Genomic DNA, 27216 nt, shown 5'->3' on the forward strand with positions numbered 1-27216 from the left:
TTTTTTAAGATAGGGTCTCACTATGCAGAATAGGCTGGCCTTGAACTCATAGATCTGCCTTCTATCTTGCAAGTGAAAGGATTACAGGCATGAACCACCGTACCCAGCCCTGCTGCTGAATTTATTGACATAGGGGATGCATTTAGAACAAGCACTGAGAATGATGCAGCCTGGGGAGGTGTAGCATGACGGAAGAGCACTTGTTGGCGTGTGCAGGTGACCCCAGGCTCCATCCCCAGTACTGCAAAACAAAACAGAACAAAAATGAGGAATAACCAAAAAATCCAGCCTTGGCCAGGCAGTGGTGGCTCATGTCTTTAATCCCAGCACTTCGGAGGTGTAGGCAGGAGGAGTTCTGTGAGTTCAAGGCCAGTCTGATCTACAAAGCAAGTTCCAGGACAGACAGGGCTGTTGCACAGAGAAACCCTGACTTGAAAAACAAAAATAAAACAAAAACCCAAAATCAAAACGGCAACAGCAAAATCAAGCCTTGGTGCCAAGAGTTCAAAAATCCCAGAGCAGGAATTTATGTGAGAACAAAGTCAAGTGTTTGGGGGACTGTGGTTGATACAGTGCTTGCCTCCCATGAATGAGGCTCTGGGTTCAGCCCTAGCACCACCAAAAATAAATAAATAAATAAATAAATAAATAAATAAATAAATTAACTAATGAAAAAAAAAGTCATTAAGTACTGTGCTGGAGACCGGGATGAGCTTTTAGAGAGAACAAAACTCCATGGAGCTTTTCTGTTTGTATTGTGGGCTGGGGTTGGGGGAGCAGGGGACAGGAAGACCAGAGACAAAGCTCAGAGCTCCCTAGGACCATAAAGACATCAGAGCCATGATAAATACAATGGACCTTACACTGTCAGTCCCCTCTAGAAAAATGGGGAAGGAAGGGCCGAGACATTCTCCTACAGAGAAAGCCTCCAGAAGTGCCCTGTAGGAATGGAAAGTTCCAGGGTTGCTGTTTTAGTCACTGGAAACTCCAAACCAGATTCCTAGCCCGTGGGAAGTGATGCAACAGCCCAGAGTCCCCTTCCACTGTTCACAGGAGCAAAGAGGAAGAAGGAGTGAGGTCATGACAAAGCCAGCTGTGGACTGGGGCTCGGCCTGCCAGAGCTTTGACCCTCCCTGAATTTCAATTTCCTCCCTGGAGAAACAGGAAGTGAACCCCAGGGTGCCTTCTAAAAGGGAGAGTTTAGTCTGCACCCAGGAGCAGGACGGGCAGAGAGTTGGGGGACTCAGTCCCTGCCAAGGGCCTCGCTAGGCTATGGCTCTTATTAATCTGATCAAAGTTGTCCTCATCTTCTACCTGGTAGACCCAAGGAAAACACTGGCTGCATTCTGGCAGCCCATCTTCACACTTTCCCCACACGTGCGCATGCAGATCTCGTGTTCCACAAAGGGCCCGGGCTAATGGCTTGGTCACCAGCTTGGTACCTGGAGAGGTAGGAGCTCTAAGGGATGAGGTCCAGGGAGAGTCTTCCAAGTACTCAGAGATATGCTCTCAAAGAGATATGGGAATCCAGCGCCTTCCATGAGGTGGCTTCCATGAGCTCTTTGTCATGAGGCATTGCCACAGGCAAAAGCAGAATCAAAAGACCATGCTCGGAAACCTCTCAAAATGTGTGCCAAGCCTTCCCTCTTTCTAAGGTGACTGCCTCTGGTGTTTTGTCAGAGTGACTGAGAGTTGATTGACACAGCAAGTGAGCAGCCCTGGTTCAAATCTTCCCAGGCACTTCCTTGCTGTACATTTAGGGAAGGCCTCATCACCTCTCCCAGAACCTCAGTTTTCTCATCAACCTCAGAGGAAGTTACAAGGACTGGATGAACTGATTCTATACACTGGGACATGTGGGTTAACACTTGGCACTCGGTCATGGGGACGAGTGTTATATCCATTGTTCTATGCTGATTGCCAAATCCTGGAAAGCCTACCCAGTCTTACAGTCCTCCAGAGCAGGGGCAGCCCAGCCTCCTGAAATGTCCCTCTCCTGATTAGCCAAACTCCACTGTATTCCCTCAGCCTCTTACAGATGAAAGGCTCAGAGACATACAGTCACTTGCCTGAAGTCACAGAGCTAGTCAGTGCACAAAGGCGTCTATGCACTGGAGAGCAAGGAGAGTGGTCCAGCAAAGGGGCTCCTGCAGGGGTCCCTCTGCACACTCCCAGGTAAATGAAACTGCAGGAAGCCCATTTAGACAGGTTCAGGCAGACCTCTTTCCCAGGAGCAAATGAGCGCAGCTGTGACTAAAGAGAAACCATCAAGAGACAGTCTACCAACTGGGTTAGATCCAAGTGTGTCTTTTTGTGGCTGTGGGTTTTCTAAATCACTTTAGATCTTCCCACACCCCACACCCCACACCCCATACCCTCCCTCGCAGGACCACAGCTCAGGATCTGCTTTCTCTAGAATGACTCAGAAGCCAAGACTTAAGAGCAGAGGGGAGCCATTGCAGTACATTGAGCTCCATAGAGACAGCGCTGGGGCAAGCGCGAGCCGGACAGGCACTGGGCGACTCTGTGCCTCGCTGACGAAAATCATCTAAACACGGGCAAAGGAGATCCTAAGAAGCCGAGAGGCAAAATGTCCTCATATGCATTCTTTGTGCAAACTTGCCGGGAGGAACACAAGAAGAAGCACCCGGATGCTTCTGTCAACTTCTCAGAGTTCTCGAAGAAGTGCTCAGAAAGGTGGAAGACCATGTCTGCTAAAGAAAAGGGGAAATTTGAAGACATGGCAAAGGCTGACAAGGCTCGTTATGAAAGAGAAATGAAAACCTACATCCCCCCCAAAGGGGAGACCAAAAAGAAGTTCAAGGACCCCAATGCACCTAAGAGGCCTCCTTCGGCTTTCTTCTTGTTCTGTTCTGAGTATCGCCCAAAAATCAAAGGAGAACACCCTGGTTTGTCCATTGGTGATGTTGCAAAGAAACTGGGAGAGATGTGGAACAACACTGCTGCAGATGACAAGCAGCCCTATGAAAAGAAGGCTGCCAAGCTGAAAGAGAAGTACGAAAAGGATATTGCTGCTTACAGAGCTAAAGGAAAACCCGATGCAGCGAAAAAGGGGGTGGTCAAGGCAGAAAAGAGCAAGAAAAAGAAGGAAGAAGAAGATGATGAGGAAGATGAAGAGGATGAGGAAGATGAGGAAGAAGAGGAAGACAAAGATGAAGAAGAAGATGATGATGATGAATAAGTTGGTTCTAGCGCAGTTTTTTTGTCTATAAAGCATTTAACCCCCCTGTACACAACTCACTCCTTTTAAAGAAAAAAAATTGAAATGTAAGGCTGTGTAAGATTTGTTTTTAAACTGTACAGTGTCTTTTTTTGTATAGTTAACACACTACCGAATGTGTCTTTAGATAGCCCTGTCCTGGTGGTATTTTCAGTAGCCACTAACCTTGCCTGGTACAGTCTGGGGGTTGTAAATTGGCATGGAAATTTAAAGCAGGTTCTTGTTGGTGCACAGCACAAATTAGTTATATATGGGGACGGTAGTTTTCTTTTTTTCTTTTTTTCCCATCTTCAGTTGTCTCTGATGCAGCTTATATGAAGATAATTGTTCTGTTAACTGAATACCACTCTGTAATTGCAAAAAAAATTGCAGCTGTTTTGTTGACATTCTGAATGCTTCTAAGTAAATACAATTAAAAAAAAAAAGAGCAGAGGGACACTCATCCAAGCTCTCCCTCCTTTGGGACATGGAAAACCAGAGTCCTGAGACCAGCTGGCAGCTACATAGCCAGCTCTGGGCCCAGTGACCCTGACCCTCAAGGGAGGCCCAGCCTTGGGCTTAGAGCAGCCCCAGGTGAGATGATGCCCCACCCATGCATCATGCTCTGGGATGGGTGCCGAGCACTTGCACTCTTGCCCAGCAATGTCCTTGACTCCAGAGACATGGTGAAAGAGGTAGCTCAGACACCCGGGAGGAGCAGCGGGGCAGGATGGGCCTCTCCCTTTCAGGCGGCACCTCCTGCTCTAAGCAGAGTCCTCTCTTGTCTTCCAGCCTCCTACGTGATCACAGACCTGACACAGCTGAGGAAGATCAAATCCATGGAGAGGGTACAGGGTGTGAGCATCACTCGGGAGCTGCTATGGTGGTGGGCCATGCGACAGGCCACTGTCCAGCAGCTGGTGGACCTCCTGTGTCACCTGGAACTCTACCGAGCTGCCCAGATTGTCCAGAGCTGTGAGTAACCGTCTGTTCTCAAGGGGGTCTCAGCAAGGACTGTGTGTCTGTCTGAAGATCTTGTCCATCTTTCACAAGGGGTGAAACCAACTTGGGTAAGATGAGCTCTCTACCACAGAGCTGGGCCCTAGCCCTAGGACCCTTCTTTCTCCAGGTTAAAATTCACACAGCAAGGCATTTATTTATCAGATTTTATCTGCAGGCCTGCTGTGTACCCTATTTGGCACTGGGTTTATCAGGAGACATGCTGACTAGCCAGACACCTAAACTTTTTATTTTTGTAATTAAAAAAATATTGGAGCTGGTGATGGTGGCACGTACTTTTAATCCTAGCACTTGGAAGGCAGAGGCAGGTGGATCTCGTTAGTTGAGGCCAGCTTGGTCTACAGAATGAGTTCTAAGACAGCCATGGCTACACAGAGAAATGCTGTCTCAAAAAACCAAAACAAAGCAACCAAACAACAACAACAACAAAATGGAGGCCAGGAAGATGGCTCAGTGGGTAAGAGCATTTGTTGCCAAGCCTCAAGACCTGGTTTGATCTCTGGGACCCACATAACGAAAGGAGGGACTCCCAAAAGTTGTCCTCTGACCTCCCTACATGTGTTGTAGTAGCTGTGCCTCTCCCACAAACACACAGAAAAAAAATAAATTGAAGAAATTTAAATACTGAGGAGCCAGGTAGACAGTAAGAGCAGGAAAGGAGAATAAACAGATCAAGAGATAAAAGTGATGGGGTAGGGAAGCCTTGTAGAACTGTGGCCAGGGACAGCCAGTCCAAAGAGAGAACACTGCAAGAGTGGAAAGAAATGGCCATGGGTCAGAGAACCCAGGGAAAGGTGGGACTGGGCTAGGGGTGTAGCTCAGGGGTAGGGCACTTGCCTAGAGGTGCAAGGCCCTGAGCTCCAACACCAACACTACAAAAAAGAAAAGGGGCATCTGAGGTCTGGAAAGTCCCAGCATGGGCTTTGAAGTTGACCTGTGTGGGGATCGGAATGGTCCAGAGACCCTGATCTAGCACTTGCCTGGATGACCTGACCAGAAGCCTTCTTGTAGAGAAGGATGGGGTCAGAGTGTAGAGAAGGAAGGATGGGGTCAGAGTGTAGAGAAGGATGGGGTCAGAGTGTAGAGAAGGAAGGATGGGGTCAGAGTGTAGAGAAGGATGGGGTCAGAGTGTAGAGAAGGAAGGATGGGGTCAGAGTGTAGAGAAGGAAGGATGGGGTCAGAGTGTAGAGAAGGAAGGATGGGGTCAGAGTGTAGAGAAGGAAGGATGGGGTCAGAGTGTAGAGAAGGAAGGATGGGGTCAGAGTGTAGAGAAGGAAGGATGGGGTCAGAGTGTAGAGAAGGAAGGATGGGGTCAGAGTGTAGAGAAGGAAGGATGGGGTCAGAGTGTAGAGAAGGAAGGATGGGGTCAGAGTGTAGAGAAGGAAGGATGGGGTCAGAGTGTAGAGAAGGATGGATGGGGTCAGAGTGTAGAGAAGGATGGATGGGGTCAGAGTGTAGAGAAGGATGGGGTCAAAGTGTAGAGAAGGATGGGGTCAGAGTGTAGAGAAGGATGGATGGGGTCAGAGTGTAGAGAAGGATGGGGTCAGAGTGCTCCAGCCTCAGGCTGTAGCACACATGGGATTTCAGGGTCACCCTGGGCCTGGTGCTAGGTAACTCCCTGGGATTTAATGTGTGTGGGTTTTCACACTAGATGACTTGCCCTCTGGAGCTTAAATAGGAGGTGTTTGTTGCAGCAGGAGAGAGTCCAGCCAGGCTTGCTTCTTTCTGCATTCCCAGAAATCGTCCCATAAACCAAGACCCTGCCTGTTGGCCATGGCTTCCCCCAGGCTCTGGCTCTGTCCTGTTTGTACTTCCCTACCCAGTTTCCTTCCATGTCCACCTTCCCTCAGACTGGATGGGGTAGTCTGCTTGACTCACAGTCCTTTAGAACCTGCTGGAACCTCTCCTGTCCTGTTCTGAGCTGTGCCAGACCACTCTTCCTCGTCTCTATTCCTGATGGCCAGCCAGGGAGGCCCAGGGCGACGCACAACTGAGTGAGTCCAGGCCTGGCCGGTGTTACAGCCCTGGAAGACTCCCCTCCTGTCAGCGTGCAGACCCCACCATTGTGAAGGCATCAGCCTGGATGCCAAGCAGAGCCCTGTCTGGGATTCTTGGAGTCTTGGTACTTGTGATCACTGGAACCAAGAGGCATTTCATTTGATCATGTGATCAGCCCCTGACAATTGTGACCTCATTTTTCTCTGTATTCTTAGAAAATTGAAATGTGACAGATGCTGAGAAATGATAATGTTTAAACCGATGTGATGGCAAATATTTGTAACCCATCCCTTGGAAGGTAGAGGTAGGAGGATCAAGAATTCAAAGCCAGCTTTGGCCACATAATGAGTTCAGGGCTAGCTTGGGCTATATGAGGGAGGGTTCCCAGAAATATGCAGAGCTGCCAGCTCATATGTGTCACAGTGGGTTTGCTGCAGGTTCACTTTGGGGAGGCAGTTGGCCAGGCCAGGCGAAACCCTGAGACTGACAGTGGTGTCCCATCGGAGGTGACAGCAGAGGAAGAATCCCAGAGGTTCAGGGGCTGAGCCTGCTGCCACATCCCCAGTCATTGATGGCAGGGATCATTGACTAATCTAGGAAAAATCTTTAGCATTCGAGGTCAACAAAGACTGTAGCACCAGATTTAAAGCAATGCCAGGCTCAGTGGTGCACACTTAATTCCAGCACTTGGGAGGCCAAGACAGACTGATCTCTATGAGTTCTGGTCAGCCAGGCCTGTATAGAGAGACCCTGTCTCAAAAACAAGCAAACAACAACAAAAGAATGGTTATGTGGCTTGAGGTCCCAAGGTCTAAGATCCACCTAGTCTCATCTGGATCCGGGGCTCACTGCTCCACTCTTCCACAGAAGTTGAGCAGAGCCTGTGGCCACCACCTGTGGGCTCTCTGGTCTCCAGGGAGCACCACTTCCCAGCTTAGAGCCCTTGTCTGACCAGGCCCTCCCCTTCTCCTGCCTTTTGCTCCCTCATACCCCCAAACACACTTCTGTTTTGCCCAATCCTGCTGTCTGAAGCCACCTGAGGCTGGGCCCCACTTCCCTGCCCCCTGGCTATACTTGTGAGGGTCTGGCTATGCTCACCACCGCATCAAGTCCCCAGGTGACACACTTCCCCTTTCTGACTCTTGCTGTTTTTCATTAAAGAGAAAAATGTTGCCTGCCCCTGTTGGAGGTGAACACCCAGGGTGTGTGTGTGTGTGTGTGCACTCAAGTTCCTGTGTTGGGAATGCTCATCGTCCCCTTTTCTAGCCATGATATTTAATCTTATTTTGCAGTTACCTGCTTAATTATTAACTTGCTCAGCCTCAATTAACTTGAAAAATTGACTTCTGGCCAAATGAACTTAGAACCTCATACATGCTAGACAACTGTTTTACAAGTAAACCACACCCTTAGGAACAAACCTGTGTGTGTGTGTGTGTGTGTGTGTGTGTGTGTGTGTGTGTGTGTGTGTGTGAGAGAGAGGGGGGGCATGGCTGGCATTAAAGATGTGTGCTACTGTGTTTAGCTCCTGCACATTTCTTTCTCACGTTTTTTTATGTGTATGAGTGTTCCTCCTGCATTTATATATGTGCACCACATGTGTGCAGTGTAGTTCAGTAGTTCAGAAGAGGGAGTCAGAACCCCTGGAACTGGAGTTAGGGAAAGCTGTGAGCCATTATGCTGAGAATCAAACCCTGTCCTCTTCAAGAACAGCCAGTGCTCTTTGAAAAGTTTCTACACTCCGATAAGCCTCTCCACCGATGCAGCAATCCAAATCAGACCCAATCAAACCGAATTAGAAAAAGCCCACATTGAATGGGTACAATGCCCCTGGATGGCTTTCCAGACCCCCAGAGAGGAGATGGGAAAGAGACACCAGAAAACCATGTATCTATTTTCTGGGAGGCAGTTTAAATACCCTGTGGGAGTGGTCTTGAACATCTCTGGGGGAGGAGTCATCATTTGGTGGGCTTTCTGAGATGCAGCAGGGTTTGGAGAGAGATAGGGAAGGGGGCTTGGGTAGAACCTCCACCATGATATTCTTAACTGCTGAGCCATCCCCAGCACCTAACACCCCCTCTCCCAGACAGGGTTTCTCTGTGTAACAGCATTGGCTGTCCTGGAACTCACCCTTTAGACTAGGTTGACCTCAAACTCACAGAGAGCTGCCTGCATCTGCCTATAAATGCTTCTTCAAAATAGATTTGAAGGTAGCTGCATTCAACAGATGTCCTGTGGGTGTGTAGAACATATCTAGGCAAGGACCTGGGCTCCCAGCACCAAAGCCAAAAAGCCCCAGTCATTCAGCAACTTCCATAGAGCTGAGTAGTGTCTCATTAAATACACACTGCAGTAAACAGTGGCCTTGTGACCATTATGTATGAGCCAAAGACCAAGTTCAGGCTCACAGGTGCTGAACTTGCATTGTCTTAAACCCAAAGTCTTTGAGGGTATTGGCCTGTGGGTTTCTGTTCCTTCATGTTTTTCTCAGCTTTAATTGCCAAGGTCATTATTTAACCCGATAGACTTGAAATATGACAAGAATTAGAATAAAGGAGTACAGAGGGCACATAATAGGAAGCCACTCCTGTCAGTACAACCTTTTCCTCTCCTCCCATCCATTCTTGGTAGTCTCCTGGACAGACTCCAGGCTCTCCCCTATCAGCTTCTAATGACCCAGTGGGCCTCAGATAGAAAGAAGTTATCTGCACCTCCCTTCCTGCCAGTACACCCACAACTCATTGCTGGGATGTAACAGGAAGCCGCAGGCCATCTAGCTGCTTGCCTCCAACAGTCAGTGATTCCAGCAGGACCTCTCCATAGCCTGCTGGTGTGGCTGTCCTGGCCAGCCTAGCTTGCTGTTCCTGGCTCTGTTTCACTGGAACCTTGATTGAGGAGCTCGACTGTGGAGTAGTGTAGAGCGTTTAATTGCATGCGTAAGCCCGGGTCTCATGCACTTTTGTGTAGTGGGGTGGATGGATAGTGATGATCTGTTTGTTTAGTGGGGTGGATAGATAGTGATGATCTGAACACAGCTACTCCGCACAGCCAGGAGCAGCACATGCACGCAGGGGAGCTTGCCGTGGGGAGGATGGCCAGGAGATGGGAGGAATCAGTCTCATCCAGGAAGCCTTCCCGGAGGAGCTGAACTTAACTTTCCAACCGAAGGGCTAGTGAGCAACTGAGGGGCAGGCCTGCTTGGTCATTTCTAGGAAGAGGGTGTAGCATGGTCACAGAAGCTGTGGTGGCCAGAAGGCACGTTTGTGACCAAGAGGAGCCTTTGAATTCCTGAGCCTCCTGCCTTAGCCTCTCAGATTCGGGGATTACAGGTGTGCACTATCACACCCAGATGATGAAACTCTGGGCTCAAACTCAGGGCCTAGGGCATGCTGCACAAGCATGGTCCCCACTTCTGACTTGAAAAGAAACCAGGGCCTGGAAAGATGACTCAGCTGTTAAGAGTACTGACTGCTCTTCCAAAGGACCCAAGTTCAATTCCCAATACCTACATGGCAGTTTACAATTGTCGGTAACTACAGTTCCAGGGAACCTGACACCCTCATACAGATACATATGGAGACAAAACACCAATGCATAAAAATTAAAAAGAAAAGAAAAATGTAAAAGAGAAATCTGCTGTTTGGTAGAGCTTGTGTTCCTGGCTTCTTCAAGACTTTCTCTGTTGATAGAACAAACCTACATTGTACAGGTCTTAGAACACATCCTGCTGTTTGTTTTTAAAGAATAAATCTCAAATGAGATTTTAAGGATTGATTTTATTTCTAAGTGGTGTGTGTGTGTGTGTGTGTGTGTGTGTGTGTGTGTGTGTGTGTGTGTGTGTGGTTGCCCATGAAGGCCAGAGGCATACAGTCTCTTGGAGCTGGAGTTACAGGGTGTTTGAGCTGCCTAACATGGGTGCTGGGAATAGAACCCAGGCAGGTCCTCTGAAAGATACATACTCTTTTTTTTTTGGTTTTTCGAGACAGGGTTTCTCTGTATTATTTAGGAGCCTGTCCTGGAACTCGCTCTGTAGTCCAGGCTGGTCTCGAACTCACAGAGATCCGCCTGCCTCTGCCTCCCGAGTGCTGGGATTAAAGGCGTGCGCCACCAACGCCTGGCAAGATATATACTCTTAACTGTTGAGACAGCCTTACAGCTCCCATAGTCTTGAGAATCTGAAGGGATGTGGGAGGTGACTAAACCTTCCTCTCCCATCGGTTGCAATCTTCTTGCGACTTTTTGTGGGTGCTGGGGATAGGACCCTCACACACTAGGGAGGATCTGTGTGGCCGACTTGTAACCCCAGCTAGAATTTTCTTGCTAAGTTTTGCAGTTTTTTGGAATCTGTGCTTGTGCAACTCCAACCACTCAGACTTTGGCTTTGGTGTGTGGACCAGAGTCACTTCCTTTCTGGGTTGGGGCTCTGTGAACAGGGGACTTTGGGCAGCTGTTGAGCAAAGCCAAGAGGAGGGTCCCCTCCGTCTTCACACACTGGCGACAGGGCTCCCATGTATATTTGAGAGTTTCTGTGTATCTTTAAGGTTTTTACAGCCTCAGGGAGCAACAGAATGTGTGTCAGGTTCATTCCTTTGACCATTAGGAATCTGTTCTTGGAGCTGTCACTGTGTTGGGCTGGGACAGACATGAGTCCCAGAGTCACAGCCTGTGGACCCAGAATCAACCAGACTTATCACCTGCCATGTCCCAGCAAGCACCTTTACTCATGACTTTAGTTGCCCCCGTTTTATAGATGTGGAAACCGTGGCTCAGAAGCTTATCCAAAGTCACTTAACTTGTAAGTGGCCAAGATGCAAACCAAGGCCAGCTTGAGCTTAATCTGTATTTAGGTAAATTGTTAAGTCTCAGTTTTCCCTTCAGAGAAGTGGGCATCTTCAGGTATGGTGGCATTCGAGAGGTGGAGGCAGAAGGATCAAAAGTTCAAGGTTAGTCTTGGCTACATTGTGGTCATCCTCGGCTACATGAAACCCGGTCACAAACAATCTAACAAGTATATTAGCATGCACCTGTTTACTTTGCTTTCAGTGAAGGAAGCTTCAAGACACTGTGCTGATGCCTAGTGTGGGGCGGGTCACCTGATTTCCTTCTCTGAGCTGATTCTTCAGTCACTGTGGGTTTTGAGAGTGCTGGAAGAATGAGTAGCCATGTGCAGCTCAATTAAACTGGGGCAGGCACAATGAGGTTCATCTGTCAGACTCTGGCTGTGAGCTAGGCTGTGGTCACCGGGCTCCTCTGAGTGTAAGGACGAGCCGCCCTCAGAGGATGCATGAGTCAGTGTCAGATGCGTCACGCTGCATAACATAAACCCTGAGGTGAGCTGTCACATGGGAAAGGACAGCTCCTGTATTGTGGAAGCTGGGTTTGGAACACGTGGCTTCCAAGGTCACCGTGACAAGGGAAGCGATGGAAGAGGCTCACTGGCTTTTTGTTCCTGATCCGCCAGCCCAGCCGCCAGGGTCTTCCTTCCTCTGTATTCTTTCGGAGGCCAGTCCTCATCATCACTCAGCATTTTTTTTTTTTTTTTGGTTTTTTGAGACAGGGTTTCTCTGTGGCTTTGGAGGCTGTCCCGGAACTAGCTCTTGTAGAGCAGGCTGGTCTCAAACTCACAGAGACTCACCTGCCTCTGCCTCCTGAGTGCTGGGATTAAAGGTGTGCGTCACCACTGCCCAGCCTCTGCTTGAAGGGAATCTCTTCAAAGAAGCTCATGGGGTCCTTCCTTCATGTTGCTTGTCTGCGTCGGAGTCCTCAATTTTGTAAATTGGTTGACACCTCCCCCAACCTCACCAGTGCTGGGAATTGACTCAACCCTTGCACTGAGTTTTATCTCAGCAGAGACCCTGTCTCTGGCATTGTAAGTAAATGAATCACAGTGAGTCTTTGAAACCATAGATAAGTCTGGGCCCCCTGGGAATCTAGGGACAGAGCAGTTAGGAGGTGAGTCAGGTGTAGTGGCCCACGCCTTTAGTCCCAGTAGTTGGGGGGCAGAGGTAGGCAGATATCTGAGTTCAAGGCCAGCCTGGTCTACAGAGTTAGTTCCAGCATAGCCAGGGCTACACAGAGAAACCCTGTCTCAAAAAAATTACAACAAAAATATTTATTTTTGTTTTGTTTGTATGTATGAGTGTTTTGCCTGTAAGTATGTGTGTGTACCATGTGTGCACAGTGCCCACAGAGGCCAGAAGAGGGAGTCAGATTCACTGGAGCTGGAGTTACAGACAGCTGTGAGTCTCTTTGTGGGTGCTGGGAATTAAACTCAGGTTCTCTGGAAGTGCAGCAAGTGTTCTTAACAGCTCACCCATCTCTCCAGCCCCCCCCACATGTACACACACATGTGTACACACACACACACACACACACACACACACACTGTTAAATCACAGATCACAGATGCAGAGACCAGGTCTGGGGATTAGTAGGAAAAGTCAACGCAAGGGCCTAGTAAGCTGTTTGTCCTTGAGGTAGGTTTCTGCTCTAGTGTCCTTTAGTGTGTGGCTAATCACTTTAGATTGTTTGACAGAGATCCATTCCAGCTACAAGTCAACTTAGAATTGAAATAAATACTTAAGTATTGCATTATTATTTGCCTTGAGTGGGTAGAGGGCAGGATTTCCAGCATGTGTTCATAAAATGAGGACCTTGTTGGCAGCTCTGAGTCCCCTCTGTTCCAGTGAGCAGTGCTGGGATTTGCCCCTGTGTTATGTGTTCCCAGGCAGCCAGGGGAGGAGGCCCAGGCCTCCTAGCAGTGAGCCAGGGCTTCAGCAAACTGCCTTTTGTATTTCCGCTGAAGGAAGTGGAGCAGAAATAAAGGACCCCAGAGAAAACAAGTATTTCAGTATGACCGAGGTCATGGTGCCTGTGTGAGGAGGACTGTATTTGTTAGTGTGTGAGTGTGCCTGTGTGGGTGCCCATGGGTGACCATATGTGTGAGGGCCTTCAGAGGTCAGGGTTGGCGACTCCCTCAGTCACTCTCCACTTGTGTCTTTCACTGAACCTAGAGCTCAACATTTCGGCTCTCTGGCTGGCCCGCAAGCTTCAGGGATCTCCCTCTCAGTCCCTCTGGTGCTTTCACAGGAATGTGCCCCTCCATGCCTGGCCTCTCACATGGGTTCTGGGGATCTGAACTCAGGTCCTAAGGCTTGCACAGAAGACACTTTACCACTTCCTTTGTTTCTTAAAGAAGGGTCTCACTGTATGGCTCAGGTTGACCTAGAACTCATTGTGTATCCCAGGCTGATCTCAAACTTGAGGCAGCCCTCCTTTAGCATTCTGAGGGTTGGGAGGTTACAAGTGAGTCACCATACCAGGCTATAGTTGAATCTGTGTGCCAGACCTGAGTTAGAGGTCCCCAGAGTGGCAATCATTATCCAGAAGGAGTCATCTGACAACAGTGGGAAGTACCAATGACTTACATCTCAAAAAATTTATTTCAGTTTATGTGTGTGTGTGCCTGTGGTGGCTGGTGGGCGGTGTTATAATTTTTTTTTTTGAGTAACCTGATGCTGGTGCTGCGATCCAAACTCAGATCCTCCGACAGAACCATAAGTACTTTTAACCACCAAACTGTCTCTTCAGCCCCAATGGCTTACATTTCTTGATCCCCCTTTCCCTGGGCTCATTTGTGAGCCAGATTGTCAGTGAGCCCATTGTGAGCACTTATCTGGTGGGATGTTGGCCAGAGTGTCTGGTCGCTGACTGGCTTTCAGTAAATGATTCTTGCTAACAGAGACAGCTATATACAGTGACAGTACTCAGCAAAGAGAAGAAGAAATCGTACTCCTCATACTCAGACCTGACAACCCTGAAGGGGCGTGGACAGTGCTGTGCCCCACCCTTTGCTGTTTTGTTGTCCAAAGCTCCATCCTGGTCCTACTCTGGGTCGGGTCCAAGAACCCACATGTTACCAGAGCTATAGATAAGGGCATCAGCATCTCTTAGCATATATTTGCACACCACCAAGACCCCTCTGCTGGTTCCTTCACTGTCCCCAAATTGTCCCCCTTTTGCTTTCTCATGTATATATGTATATGTATATATACACACATATGCATATATGCATGTATGAATATGTATGCATTTAAATATGGATTCTGCATATGAAAGAAAACAACCATTTTGTCTCCTCAATTTCTTCTCTTGCTCCTCATCCCTGTAGAGTCCTTCCTTCCCCTTTACAGTCCTCTTTCTACTTTTCTGTCTCTCTATATTAAACTCTAGATTCTGCTTATGAGAGAAATCAGGTGACGTTTGTCTTCTGTGTGGCTCCTAGAGGTTTGTTTTGTTTTGAAACAGGGTCTGTTAGTTACTCTTGTGTGGCTGGGATCAAACACTGTGGCCAAGACAACTTAAAGAAGAGAGAGTTCACCCACAGGGATGAGAGTCTTCGTGGTGGGGAGGATGGCATCAGGCAGGCATGTGACTGGAGCAGGAAGCTGAGGGCTCACGTATTGACCCACTAACGTGAAGCAGAGAGAACAAACTGAAAAGGGCATGAGTCTTTAAACCTTCAATGACGTACTTCCTCTGACAAGACTGCACCTCCTAAGCCTCCCCCAGAAATACCACCAGCTGGGGACCAAGTGTTCAAATGCTCGAGATTATGGGGGACATTTCTCATTCAAACTGGGCTACAGCTCATGTAGCCCAGACTGACCTCTCAAACTCACTGTGTAGCAGAAGCTGACTGAGAACATTGGGGCCTCCTGTGCTAACCCCTGATTGCTGGGAGGGCGGGTGTGCATTGCATGGCGTGTGGGTGCTGGCCAGCTGTGGTTTGTTTATCTCACCAAGCCCTGGCATGATCTGGGAGCTCTGGGGTTAGGATGCTCTTACTCCATAGAGGATGCAGAGATTGAGACCCTGCTCTGGGTACCAGCTGACTGGGGAAGATGTGTCTGCTTCATCCCAGGTCTGCCCTCGAACCACACTCTACCTTTGGATTTTGTAACTCTGACTCAGTGCATGTGCCTGATGCCCTTGAGAATTTAATCCCCAAGGAGGAAGAAGAGCAATGTCCCGAGAACTGGGAAAGTGTCCAGGGGAATTCTGTCACCAGTTTGCTCTGGGGTGAGGTAGAACACTCACTTACCCCTTACTCTTGAGCTCTGGGCCTGTGGTGTTCTATTTTCATCTCTCCAGCATCTCTGTCTTCCGGTGGCTGAAAGAGTGGGTGGGGGTTGGGTGGTGGCGGTTTGTGCCTGAGCTAGCTTCCTGGCCACATTTTCTCCCACTTGGGAAAAAAGCAAGCAACTGAGAAGGAAAAATCAGGATGGTTTAAGTCTGTTTGTCTTTCTGTCTTTTTTTTTTAATTCATTTACTTATTTTGGTGTTGGGGATGTGGGACCCGGGGACTCATGCTTGCTTGGCAAGCACTGGACCTCTGAGATGGATCCCTAGTCCAGACATTTGAACCTTACATGTGCTATTCATCATTTGCATTCGGAAAGCTTGAGCTAACCCAAAGTTCACCCTGGCTGGGGATTTTTCAGGAAGCTGATGGGGCCTGACGTAGTAGAGCCTGACTTGGGGCTGTCAGCTGACATCTGTGGCTGGGCATGGCCCTCCAAGTGTCACTAGGTACCCTTGTGTGGCTGAGGGGGTGTTAACCCCAATTGTGCTGACAGGTTCCCCCAGGCCTTCTCAAGCTGTTCCTCCCGGCCAACCCTGAGTGTTTCCATTCAGTGACACACTGCCAGGTGCAGGCTATTGCGTGCCATTGCAGAAAGAACATGAAAGAGAGAAAAGATGGGCTCTCCCTGAAATGAAAATAGTAGATGAAGCTTTTGTGTGCCTTCTGGGTGGAGCTTGCAAAGGAAGGCCATGAACCCTGGGACCCTTGATGTCCACACCAAATGTGCCTGCAGAGAGAGACACAGGTCTGTGCTAAACAAAAAAAAGTCATAGGGACTAGGCTATGACTCAGTGGCTTAGTGCCAGACTCAGGTTTCGTTCCCAGCAACAGGGGAAAGGACAGAGTCACCAGGAATAGGACCTAGAGGTTAAGTAAGGATGGAATGACCCTTGACCTCCATGTTATTGATAAAGAAACTGAGGTTCAGCTAGGCTGTAGGCAAGAAAATACCTCTATCTGGGGAGATGGTTCAGTGTAAAAAAGCATTTCTTCGTAAGACTGAGGACCTGAGTTCAAATCCCCAGAACCTATGTAAAAGCCAGACACAGTGCCGGTGTCTATATTTCCATTTTTCCCTAAGGGAGATGGAGAAAGAATTCTTAGAGAACTTAAGGCTAGGTAACCTGGTATACACAGTAGGAAAACAACAAAGAGACTCTATCTTAAGCTCTATACAAGCTCTATGGTACACACTCATGTACACACACACACACACATTCACATACGCTGAGCACACACAAATAATGCTGGAATATTCACATTGTGTACATACATGTTGGCAAATACAAAATGTAAAAGAAAAGATGCATTATATGTTGGGCCCAAGAGCAATGTGGGAACAGGTGGCCCTTTGGGTATCATTCCCACTATTGTGGGCATGGCTTCAGCCCCAAGTCATGGTTGAGGGTTCCTTACCATGGAGACCTCTGTCCTGCTTTAGACGCCTGTTGTGAGGTGCTGCTGGTATGCGCTCTGAGGATCATGGCACTTTAGGCTGTCTGGGGAAGGAGTAGCAATACAAGAAAGACAGTGTCCTTAGAAGAGAGTGGAGGCTGGGTAAGCCATGTGTGGAACAGCCTGCCCTTTGGGGACGGGCTTAATATCTGCTTTTGATCTCCCTCTGCTTGGGTAGCTTTGCAGCAGGCATAATCATGAATTGGCAGTTACCTCAGCAAATGGTTTTTGTTGACATTTTGTTACAAAGACTGTCTGTTCCCCTCCTGGGCTTCAGAGCTAGCTGGTCTACAAGGCACAGACTGTGTGGATCGGCTACTGTAGGGAAGTGGCTGGCTTAGACTCTGCATTCCAGGTGGCATGACCCAATAAATCTGGGGCACTTGGGACTGGGACCTAAAGATAGGGAGTTCACTCTTAATGGTTGATTTGAGGCCAACCTGGGCTACAAGAGACCCTTTCTCAAGGAACAAGCAAACAAAATGAAAAACAAAAAAAAGCTAACCCAAATAGCAACATAATAACTAAAACAAAACATGTTCTCGAAATGACCAGGTTCAGGACAGTGTGGAAAAAGAAACCAGTCAGACTGGAATGTGGAGATAAGCAAAATGAGCAGATTTTTAGTGCATTGGGACCTTCCTCCCGTGAGTTGTGATTGACCCAGTGTCTCATCACAGGTCAACTCCAGTGGCTCGAGATGAAGATGAAAAACTATGACGTGTTTGTTCCTAGGCTGCCATCCAGCTTGAGGTGGCTGAAGCTCCCTCCTGTCTATCTCTGACTCTGACTTTGTTAATATTTGTTTTTTTGTAGGTTTTTTTTTGAGACAGGTTCTCACTGTGCAATCTTAGTTGTCCTGGCTATGTAGACCAGGCTGGCAGAGAGTCACCTGCCTTCCCCTCCTGAGTGCTGGCATTAAGGGTGTGAGGCACTGTGCCTGGCAATTATTTGAGGGAAGCCATTTACACCATTTCTTTATTCCTTTTCTCCTCTTTGTATTCTTTCTCTGTCTCTGTCTCTCTGTCTCTGTCTGTCTCTGTCTCTGTCTCTGTCTCTCTCTCTTGTCAGTCTCACCACCACCTTGTGCTTGGGATTGAACCCAGGGCATCACACATGCTAGGCAAATACTACATTGTTATACTTTATCTCCAATTTCCCCCTCCCTTCCTTCCTTCCTTCGTCCCTTCTTTCCTCCCTCCCTCCCTCCTGTCATTCCTTGCCTTCGTTTTTTTTTTTTTTTTTTTTAAGCAGGATCTAACAGTATAACTCAGGCTGGCTTAGAACGTCTGGTTATCCTCCTGCCTCTTGATGCTAGGATTACAGGCCTGCCTTACCATACAATCCTCCATGCTCTGGGAAGTGATCCAGAGTGATCTCAACTGGGACAGTTTTGCTTTCATAAGATGGGCTTTTCATTTTATTTTTTGCTTTATGAGACAGGATCTCTCTATGTACTCCTGGAACTTACTATTTAGACCAGACTAGCCTCACAGAGATCCTGCTGCCTCTACTTCCTGAGTGCTGGAATTAAAGGCATGTGCCATCATGCCAGGGTGTAAGAAAAGCTTATTTAAAAGAGGAATGTGGGCCAGTGAACTATGGGTAATGTGGCTAAGGGTACTTGTTGCCGCCTAACGACTTAAGTTTGGCCTCTGGAACCCACATCGTGTGAAGAGAGAATCAGTTCCCAAGAGTTGTTCTTAGACCTCCACACATATGCACCCATGACCAAATAAGTAAATATAATTAAAATATTAATAGAGGAATGCATCATGCACAATACAGGAAACTCAGGGAAAAGTCACTGTGATTCCCATTCAGCCTTTGTTGTCCCAAATTACTAGAACTTCCCAGTGGCCTCATTGTACTTCTGCTCCTAATTGTGCAGGGATTCCGTCTTCTCTGATGGAACTCGGTCTGGAATGTGGTCACAGACAGTGGTGGGTTTTGGTATTAGTGATCCAGTCCAGGGTCTTACACTTCCTAGATAAGCACTCACCCAAGGAGTTATTGCCCTATATTGCTCCCCATCTTTTATTTTGAAACAAAGCCACTAAATTGTTGAATCTCTGAATTCAGCCTCCCAAGGGCTGGGAGTACAAATAGGAGCCAATGTGCTTAGCTTATAGAGATTATTAAAGTTTGTGGGATAGTGTTGGGGTGTATAGCTCAGCTCCAGAGGTCTTATCCAGCATGTTTGAGGCCTTGGCTTCCATCCTCAGCTCCACCAATAGATATTTTAAAAAGTAAAAGCATGCATGCATGTATTAACTGCCAGAGATTGCTGCGGAAGTTAAGTATATCTTCCAGCATTCATGAAAGCATAGTGCCAGAGGAATTTAGATATTACCTGTTGTGATACCAAAGCTTGAGTTTGCAAAATGACCTCCGCCGTCATGCTTTGTTTTCAGAGACTCCATGTTTCTCTTGAAACAAGTGATGCTGGGGTCCTTTCACTCCAGCTCAGCCTGATGCTGTTGAGAGATGGAATAACTAGGCAGCTGCTGCTGGGCCTTCGTGTGTGTGTGTGTGTGTGTGTGTGTGTGTGTGTGTCTGTGATATATCAGAACCAAACTATGTGGCACTGTCACAGCCTCTCACCCCAGTGGACAGATGGGCAAGCCATGACCCAGAGAACAAAACTCATGAGGCACAGTGAGAATTTGTGCTGGAGTCAGGATTAGACCCTAAGTCCCTGAGTTCCAGACATGCTTCTCCATAGCTCCCCTGGTCATGGAAAGTAACAATGTCTTCTGTGCTTTGTTCCCAAGTCCTTGACTTCCAGAGCCACCTCTCCATAGCTCCCCTGGTCATGGGAAGTAACAGCATCTTCTCTTCCTTGTTCCAGGGAAGCCGGTTCCTGAGAGCTCATCTCCTCTTCCAGCCTTCCCAGAGGCTGTGAAGCCAGGGCCTGTCGCTACTTCTGGAAGACACCTCAAGGATGAACAGGAAAAGGGTCAGCCTGTGAAGCCAGGCTCCTTTCTGGGCACAGGTGCTCTCCCTTCTCTTCCTTCTCCTCCTCTGGGTTTTAGATTTATTTATGTGCATGGATGTTTCACCTGAACATATGTATATGGACTACTTGTGTATAGTGCCTATGGAGGCCAGAAGACAGTGCTAGATCCCCTGAAACTGATGTTAGAGATGGTTGTGTGCCACTATGTGCTTTCTGGGAATCAAATCCAGGTCCTCTTAATTGTTGAGCCATCTTTTCAGTCGCATAGGCATTCTTACTCTTATTTATGATGATGTATCTATGTATGTATGTATCTATGTATGTATGTATGTATGTATGCATGTATGTATGTATGTATGTATCTATCTATCTATCTATCTATCATGTATACAGTGTTTTGCTGTAGATGAGGGCACCAGATCTCATTATAGATGTTTGTGAGCCACCATGTGGTTGTTGGGAATTGAACTCAGGACATCTGGAAGATCAGTCAATGCTCTTAACCTTTAAGCGATCCAGGGCCCCATAGGTATTCTTAAGTTATTTTTTTCCTTTGGGATGTGTGTATCAAAATAAACTGTAAAGGTGAGTTAGAGCTGGGAGGTGGAGATGCATGCCTTTAATCCCAGCACTTGGGAAGCAGAGGTGGATCTGTGAGTTTAAGATCAGCCTGGTCTACAAGAGCTAGTTCCAGGACAGTCTCCAAAGCTACACAGAGAAACCCTGTCTCAAAAAAAAAAGTGAGTTAGAAAAGGGGAAACACCCAGGTGTGGTGATGTATACCTGTAGTCCCAGCTATTTGAGAGTCTGAGGCAGGAGGATTATGAGTTCAACCCTATACTGGGCTTTAATCTGGGTTTTCTTGGGAGGCTGAGGGTAGGGAACCCTGTGGCTCATGGCAGAGCATCTGCTTGGCATGCACAGCGCCTGGCTTCAGTCCTCAGCACCCAGACCCCCCAGTCCCTAAATGTATTTGGGGGGAGAGCTGAGGATGGAATCCTGGGCTTTAGACATGCAAGCTTTACCACTGAGCTACACCCCAGCCCTCGACCCTTATCATTTTCATTGGAAGAAAAAAAAAGGATTTGTTCACGGTGACTTAAGCCCTTGGCTTTGAGCACTCCTGTCTCTCATACAGCATACACTGATGTCCCAGAGCCTTACAAAGCACATTATATGTGTGTCCAGCCTCTTGTGCCCAGGCTAGAGCTGAGGGATGGAGGACAGAGAGCAATAACTTCTCCAGGGCTCGCTTCTCCTCTCCTGTGGCCTGCAAGTTTAAGATCCCAGATCAATAGAATGCAGCTCACTAGGGGCCTGGAGCCAACCAACCCTTCTTTGAGAAGCCACTCTTAGGGGATTGCCCCTGTGCTTGAATTCCCACCCAACTTCCTCATTCCTCAGTTCTTCTATCTGTAAAATAGGTAAGAACAGAGCCATTACATCCCATTGCAGGGAATTAGGCACCTTAGCTGGGTGTGGCTGTGACTGCCTGTTGTTCCAGCCCTGAGGATGTAGAGGCTGGAGGATGAATGCAAATTCCAGACCAACCTGGTTTCTTGTGGGGTATCCCTGTAAAGCCTGAGCTGGCCAAGTAATGTCTGCGCTGGGCATGAAGCAAGTTCAGCTCAACACGACTCAGTAGCTAGTGTTGGTTCAAACTTTGAGAGTCAGACACTGGACATCTTTAAATATAGTACAACTTTGGGAAAAGGTTTCCTGTAATTGGAAGTTTTTCTTTGTTTCACCCAGTCCCACTGGATTGGTTTCTTTTCTGCCGGATGGGTCCTTACAGCCCACTTATGAAATAACACTCTGAGGCTAATATTAAATATAATTGTTTGGTCAATGGCTCAGGAATATTACTGGCTAACTCTCTCTTATACATTAACCCACTTCTATTAATCTATGTATTGCCATGAGGCTGTATCTTTCTGGTAGTGCTCTGGTATGTTATTCCTTCATTGGCTACCTGTCATTTCCCTGACTCCGCCTTCTTTCTCTCTATAACTCTGGATTTCCTGCCTAACTGTATTTTGCCTGACCTTTGGTCAAAACAGATTTATTCATCAACCAATAAAAGTAACACATATTCAAATCATATGGAAGAACATCCCATATCAGTTTCCTGGTGGTAATTATCACAGTAAAGCTTAAAGTGTAACTCTATTGAAACTCTTTTGCAAAGTACATGTGCCCTCTCCCATTAAAGTGGATTTCTTTCGACATTCAAATTCACTGGGAGAAACCAGAGGCTTACACTAAATTCAAATCTAGATAAAATGAATTTATTTTTTGTTCATTTGTTTGTTTTTTGAGACAGGATTTCTTTGTGTAACAGTTCTAGCCATCCTGAAATTCACTCTGTAGACCAGAGAGATTCACCTGCCTCTGTCTCCCGAGTGCTGAGATTAAAGGCATGGGCCACCACTACCGGTCAAAATGAATTGTGAAATGAATTTATTCTTACTGCTAGCAGAAGGACAGGAGCCTTAGAGCCCATACAGCCTGCTATTTGGAAGATGGGGTAAAGTGGTTTCAAGGCAGACATCAGAAAGTTGTGTATTACAACTATCCCCGGAGCCGGGTGTTGGTGGCACATGCCAGGCGGATCTCTGTGAGTTCAAGGCCAGCCTGGTCTACAGATGGAGTTCCAAGACAGCCTCCAAAACAATACAGAGAAACCCTGTCTTGAAAAACAAAAGAACAAACAACAACAACAACAACAACAACAACAACAACAAGAAAACAACTATCCACGGAATCTGCAGCTGGGCAGGAAAGTGTTTTACTTCCTTCTGCTGTTTTTGCTTTCCCAATATATAGTAATAAAAAGACCAATTCATCTCTTTCCCATAGCAACAGTGACATTTACAGAAACAAAGCAGCTGTTAATACCTCACAGTCCATTATCCTATTGTTTTAAAAATAATTTACTTAATTTTATTTTATGTGCATTGGTGTGAGAGTGTCAGATTGCCTGGGACTGAGTTACAGACAGGTGTGAGCTGCCATGTGAGCACTGGGAATCGAACCCGGTCCTCTGGAAGGGCAGCCAGTGCTCTTAACCACTGAGGCATCTTTTCAGTCCCCTCATTATCCTATTCTTATCTCAGCTGCAGGGCACTGGGATCTCCCAGGCCTTCCAGAGCAAAAGATCAATGGCCCTTAAGTGGTGTCTCATTTCATATTATGTTTCTTTAGTCATCACAGGAACCTATGTAAATTCTTACTCAGGTTTGAGCATAAAAAAAAAAAAAACCCAAAAATAGTGCCATCAGTTTAGGGCTGACTGTCACCTCCTCACAGATTCTAGCTGGGCACAGGTGGTGTATGCCTTTAATCCCAACACTTGGGAGGCAGAGGCAGGCAGATCTAGTTCAAGGCCAGCCTGGTCTATAACGTAAGTTCCAGGACAACCAGGGCTACATAGGGAAACCCTGTCTCAAAAACCCAAATCAACGAAACAAAACAAACAAAAAACAACTGGATTTTATATCTTAAGGGCCTAGAGGAAGATCTAGTGAGGTCTAGGTCACATGGTTGGGGCACAGATTGTGAGTACAAGGACCTAGGGCTTTCTATAGGGGACACAGTTAACTTTAAGCCAAGGAGTCTGGACTGTATCCTGTGACTGAAGATATTGAAGGAAGGGGAGAAAATGTGCTGACCTTTGAACTCCAACAGGTCCTCAGACCCATGCCATGCTGCAGCTCCTTTGCTAAAGGAAGGACAGTGAGAGGGAGATGAGGAATGGAGAAGTCCCTAGGTGCCCTCTGTACCTTCACCATCAGCCTTTGTATGGCTCACTTTCCTGAGTGGCTGGGGGCTGGGGGAGCAGGTGTCCCAGGTCACTGAGCCTGTCCCTTCAGTCCCTCCCACAGAGAAGGAAGTTACTCTTTGTTTTTGTAGTTGAAAACAGGAGGAGTCATTCTTTCCATGTATCACTGAAGCCTGCCAGCCCCGGGAAAGCCCCAGATTCCAGGCCCAAGTGCTGCCCAGGGAAGTCAGTGTTTGAGGAAGCTTTTACTTTAGAGAAAAGTTCATGCACTCAGGGTTGTTTTGGAGGCTTTTATGGAGAGATAAATGGGCCTGCAGCGTGTCCCTGTCCTTCCATGAACCTGTGCAGTATTCAACAGACTGAAAGTCACCCACTTAGGCCCTCTGTGAGTCAGCTGTGGTGACAGTGTATGCGGTGTTTGTGCTGCAGTGTGTGTGTGTGTGTGTGTGTGTGTGTGTGATGTGTGGGTGGGGAATGGTTTTTGTGTGTTGTGTGTGTGCATACATGTATGGTGTATGTTGTATATGTGGTATAGTGTAGATTGTGTGTAGGATATGTGGGGTGTAGTGTGGTTTGTGTGGTGTATATGTGTGTGTGTTATGGTGTGGCATGTAGTGTAGTGTTTGCAATTTCTTATCAAGGATTTGCAGTGTCAAGACAGGTGATGGTGGCACATACCTTTGATCCCAGCACTCGAGAGGCAGGGGCAGGTGGATCTCTGTGACTTTGGTCTACAGAGAAGCCCTGTCTTGAAAAACAAAAACATAAACAACAACAATAACAAAAAAGGGAAATCCCACCCAGCATTGGTGGTGCACACCTTTAATTTGAGGCCAGCCTGGTCTACAGAGCTAGTTCCAGGACAGCCTCCAAAGCCACAGAGAAACCCTGTCTCAAAAAACAAAACAAAACAAAACAAAACAAAAAAACAAAAACAAAAAAAGGGGGGTGGATCCCAAATGCACAAGAAACTAGAGTGCTCGTGCTGCCATCTGGCAGCTTCAGTGATGATGGTGATCAGACTTCTGATCACCCAGTGACCAGTGAGGGCTGGTTCAGGACCCCTCTGGGGGCACCAGAGTCTACGGCTACTCATTCCCTTCTATAAGTAGCATGATAGTTACATGAGTCACCTTGGTTACTGGTGCCCACAGGATGGAGGTGTTTGCTAACAAACTGTGCCTATGTGTTTACTGAGGGCTGGGCCTTCTCTTCGTACCCTCAGCTCCCCATTCCTTCAGACTATCCCGGGTGGAGTGTTCCTTGTGTCCCAGCCTGAGTAGCCCCCGGCCTTACTTTCCCCAGGGCCTCCCCAGGGACTGCTTGGAGAATGGCTTCTGCTGTAGAACTGCAGTGGAGGTTTCTCTGTGTCTTCGGCTGTTCTTTGCCAGACAGTGGGACAGCACAGGAGCATCCCTGATTGTGTGACCTGGGTTGCTTGCTGCACCTCCCGAACCCTGGTCTCCTCCTGTCATTAGAGATGATTAATTGAACCTGTTGAAGGCGTCACCAGGCTGACACCCAATGAGTTTGTCGGCTGGCACATGGTGTCAGGGGGTGACAGCGGTGACTGAGTGAGAGGGTTGCTTTGGGATGAGTCCCAGGCAGAGTGCTGACCCAATCTGTCATCCACTCCAGGGACCACTATGGCTGGCACCCAGCAGCAGGCCTTGCACCAGCTTCCATGCAAGGAGGATGCCCCTGGTTCCTTGAAAACTCACCAACCTGACTCTTCCCATTCTAAGGTAAACCCACCCATGGCGTCTATCCCAGTTGTGTCCTGACTATGGTCCTCTCAGAAACAGAGTTTCTTTATTCCCTGAGGCTAGTGTGGGGGTAGGGAGGGCAAGAGTGACCCCATTCTCTGCAAGTTTCTGAGACTAAGTATGGTTGTCCGTGAAATGAGGGTCCTCTGCTGCACTGAGCATGGGGGGCTTGGTGGGTTTGTTTCCTTGGGGTGTAATTCAGGGCCTAATGAAGCATCCCCTAGCACTGAGTCCCAGCATAGGTCAGGATTCATGTTTGCCACATTGGGGATTTGAACCCAGGACTCCCTGCGTTCAACTATTGAACTATAATCACAGCCTGTTTTTATTTTGTTTTGAGATGGGCTCTTACTCAGGTTCACAGACAGGCCTTAAACTTGTCATCTCCCTGTCTCAGCCTCTGCAGGAGCAGCCTGGAGGACAGGCCTGCACTACCAAGGCCGATAAAGATCGTTTTCTTCAATGGCCCTTTGTAAGCAGGAGCTAAGTTGGTACTGCCTAAATGTGCAGCTAGCTACAGGAACTGGTTTACAACCATCCAGCCTTTCCCACTTTCTTCTCAGAGTTGAGCAACAGTCAGAGTGGTCCTGCGTTTTGATTTGGGTTCCAGAATGTGCTATGAATTTATTCCTCTGGGCACTTTCACCTTCATTTGTTAACACTCCCAGATAGTCTTATGACTATATTGGTAGTAAGATGACTATAATTCACACTGGGTTAGAAATGAAAGCATTGGGCTGGAGTGCAGCTCAGTGTTATGGTCCTGGGTTCCACCCCAGCCAAGGGACAAAAAGAGAAAAAGGAAACATTTTTTTTACTTTTTGAGGCGGGGTTCCATGTAGCTCAGGCTGGCTTCAAACTCACCGAGAATAACCTTGAACTTGGGATCCTACTGCCTCCACCTCCCAAGTTATTGGGTAACAGTCATGTTTGTGTGCACTAAGGATGGAAGTCAGGGCCTGTGCGTGTCTGGCAAGCACCCTGCCAACTGAGCTGCATCCCCAGCCCGCATTTAGTTTTGAGACAAGGTCTCACGTGTAGCTCAGTCTGAATTTGAACTTGTGGTCCCTCTACCATAGTGTTCCAAATGCTGTGATCATAGCCATGCACTACCATGTCCAGATTTTTCTTCTGATCTTAAAAGATCATTAAAGCCAGCAGTGGTAACCTTTGCCTTTAATCCAGTACTTGGGAGTAGTGAGTTCTGGGTCAACCAGAACTACACAGTGTAACCCTGATACATACATACATACATACATACATACATACATACATACATACATGTCATACATGTTTCCGTGCTCTTGAGAAGTGATATTTTTGAATTCAGTACCTGGAAAAGAAAGTGGCAGTTCCCAGGACTGGTTAATTCACATTTTCTGTGATTTGGTTAATCATTTTCAGACGTGGTTGACTCATTGAGGACCTTGAATACCAGTCCTTGGAGGAAAGGCAGGCAGGTCTCTGAACATTTGAGGCCAGGGCTACAGAGTGAAACTTTGTCTAAAAAAAAAAAAAGTTTCTATTAACATTTATTTTTCTTTTCTTCTTTTTATTTTTGCACATCATCTTTAAAATTTTATTCTACATGTATTTATTTTGTGTGTATGTATGTATATGTATGTGTGAGAGGATATACATGTCATGACACATGTGGAGCAAAGGATACTTTCAGGAGTTAATCATTTATGTCCTGGGGATTGAACTCAGGTCTCCAGGCTTCTCAAGAGCCTTTCCCCATTCTCATTTTTTTTGTTTTTTTTTTTTGTTTTGTTTTTTTGAGACAGGGTTTCTCTGTGGCTTTGGAGGCTGTCCTGCAACTCGCTTGGTAGTCCAGGCTGGTCTCGAACTCACAGAGATCCGCCTGCCTCT

At 47.4% G+C, this 27216-nt stretch overlaps 2 protein-coding genes across 5 annotated transcripts in view; both read left to right on the forward strand.

The window, feature by feature from the left end:
• Positions 1-27216, forward strand: part of Irak2 (interleukin 1 receptor associated kinase 2) — a 55199-nt gene that overhangs the window by 7543 nt on the left and 20440 nt on the right. For 3 of the 4 annotated variants that reach the window (XM_040737732.1, XM_040737733.1, XM_040737734.1), the window contains exons 2-4: positions 4013-4195; positions 19690-19833; positions 25217-25323. In XM_040737732.1, coding sequence (XP_040593666.1) covers positions 4013-4195; positions 19690-19833; positions 25217-25323 — 434 coding nt within the window. Of the gene's footprint in view, positions 1-4012; positions 4196-8980; positions 9175-19689; positions 19834-25216; positions 25324-27216 lie in introns of those variants that run through there. The other variant, XM_040737735.1, reaches the window with a different exon arrangement.
• On the forward strand, positions 2107-3272 carry LOC121136953 (high mobility group protein B1-like). Its single transcript, XM_040738565.1, has 2 exons — positions 2107-2175; positions 2480-3272. Exons 1-2 carry the CDS (start codon positions 2107-2109, stop codon positions 3200-3202), a joined length of 792 nt encoding a protein of 263 aa, XP_040594499.1. The 3' UTR covers positions 3203-3272.

This window comes from Mesocricetus auratus, unplaced genomic scaffold (assembly GCF_017639785.1).
Source record: "Mesocricetus auratus isolate SY011 unplaced genomic scaffold, BCM_Maur_2.0 Super-Scaffold_100676, whole genome shotgun sequence".
Taxonomy (NCBI): domain Eukaryota; kingdom Metazoa; phylum Chordata; class Mammalia; order Rodentia; family Cricetidae; genus Mesocricetus; species Mesocricetus auratus.

Coding starts and splice junctions, on each gene's coding strand:
- LOC121136953 (XM_040738565.1), top strand. CDS start 2,107: ATGCACTGGAGAGCAAGGAGAGTGGTCCAGCAAAGGGGCTCCTGCAGG. Junction 2,176..2,479: donor GTCCCTCTGCACACTCCCAG/GTAAATGAAACT, acceptor TGAGCTCCATAG/AGACAGCGCTGGGGCAAGCG.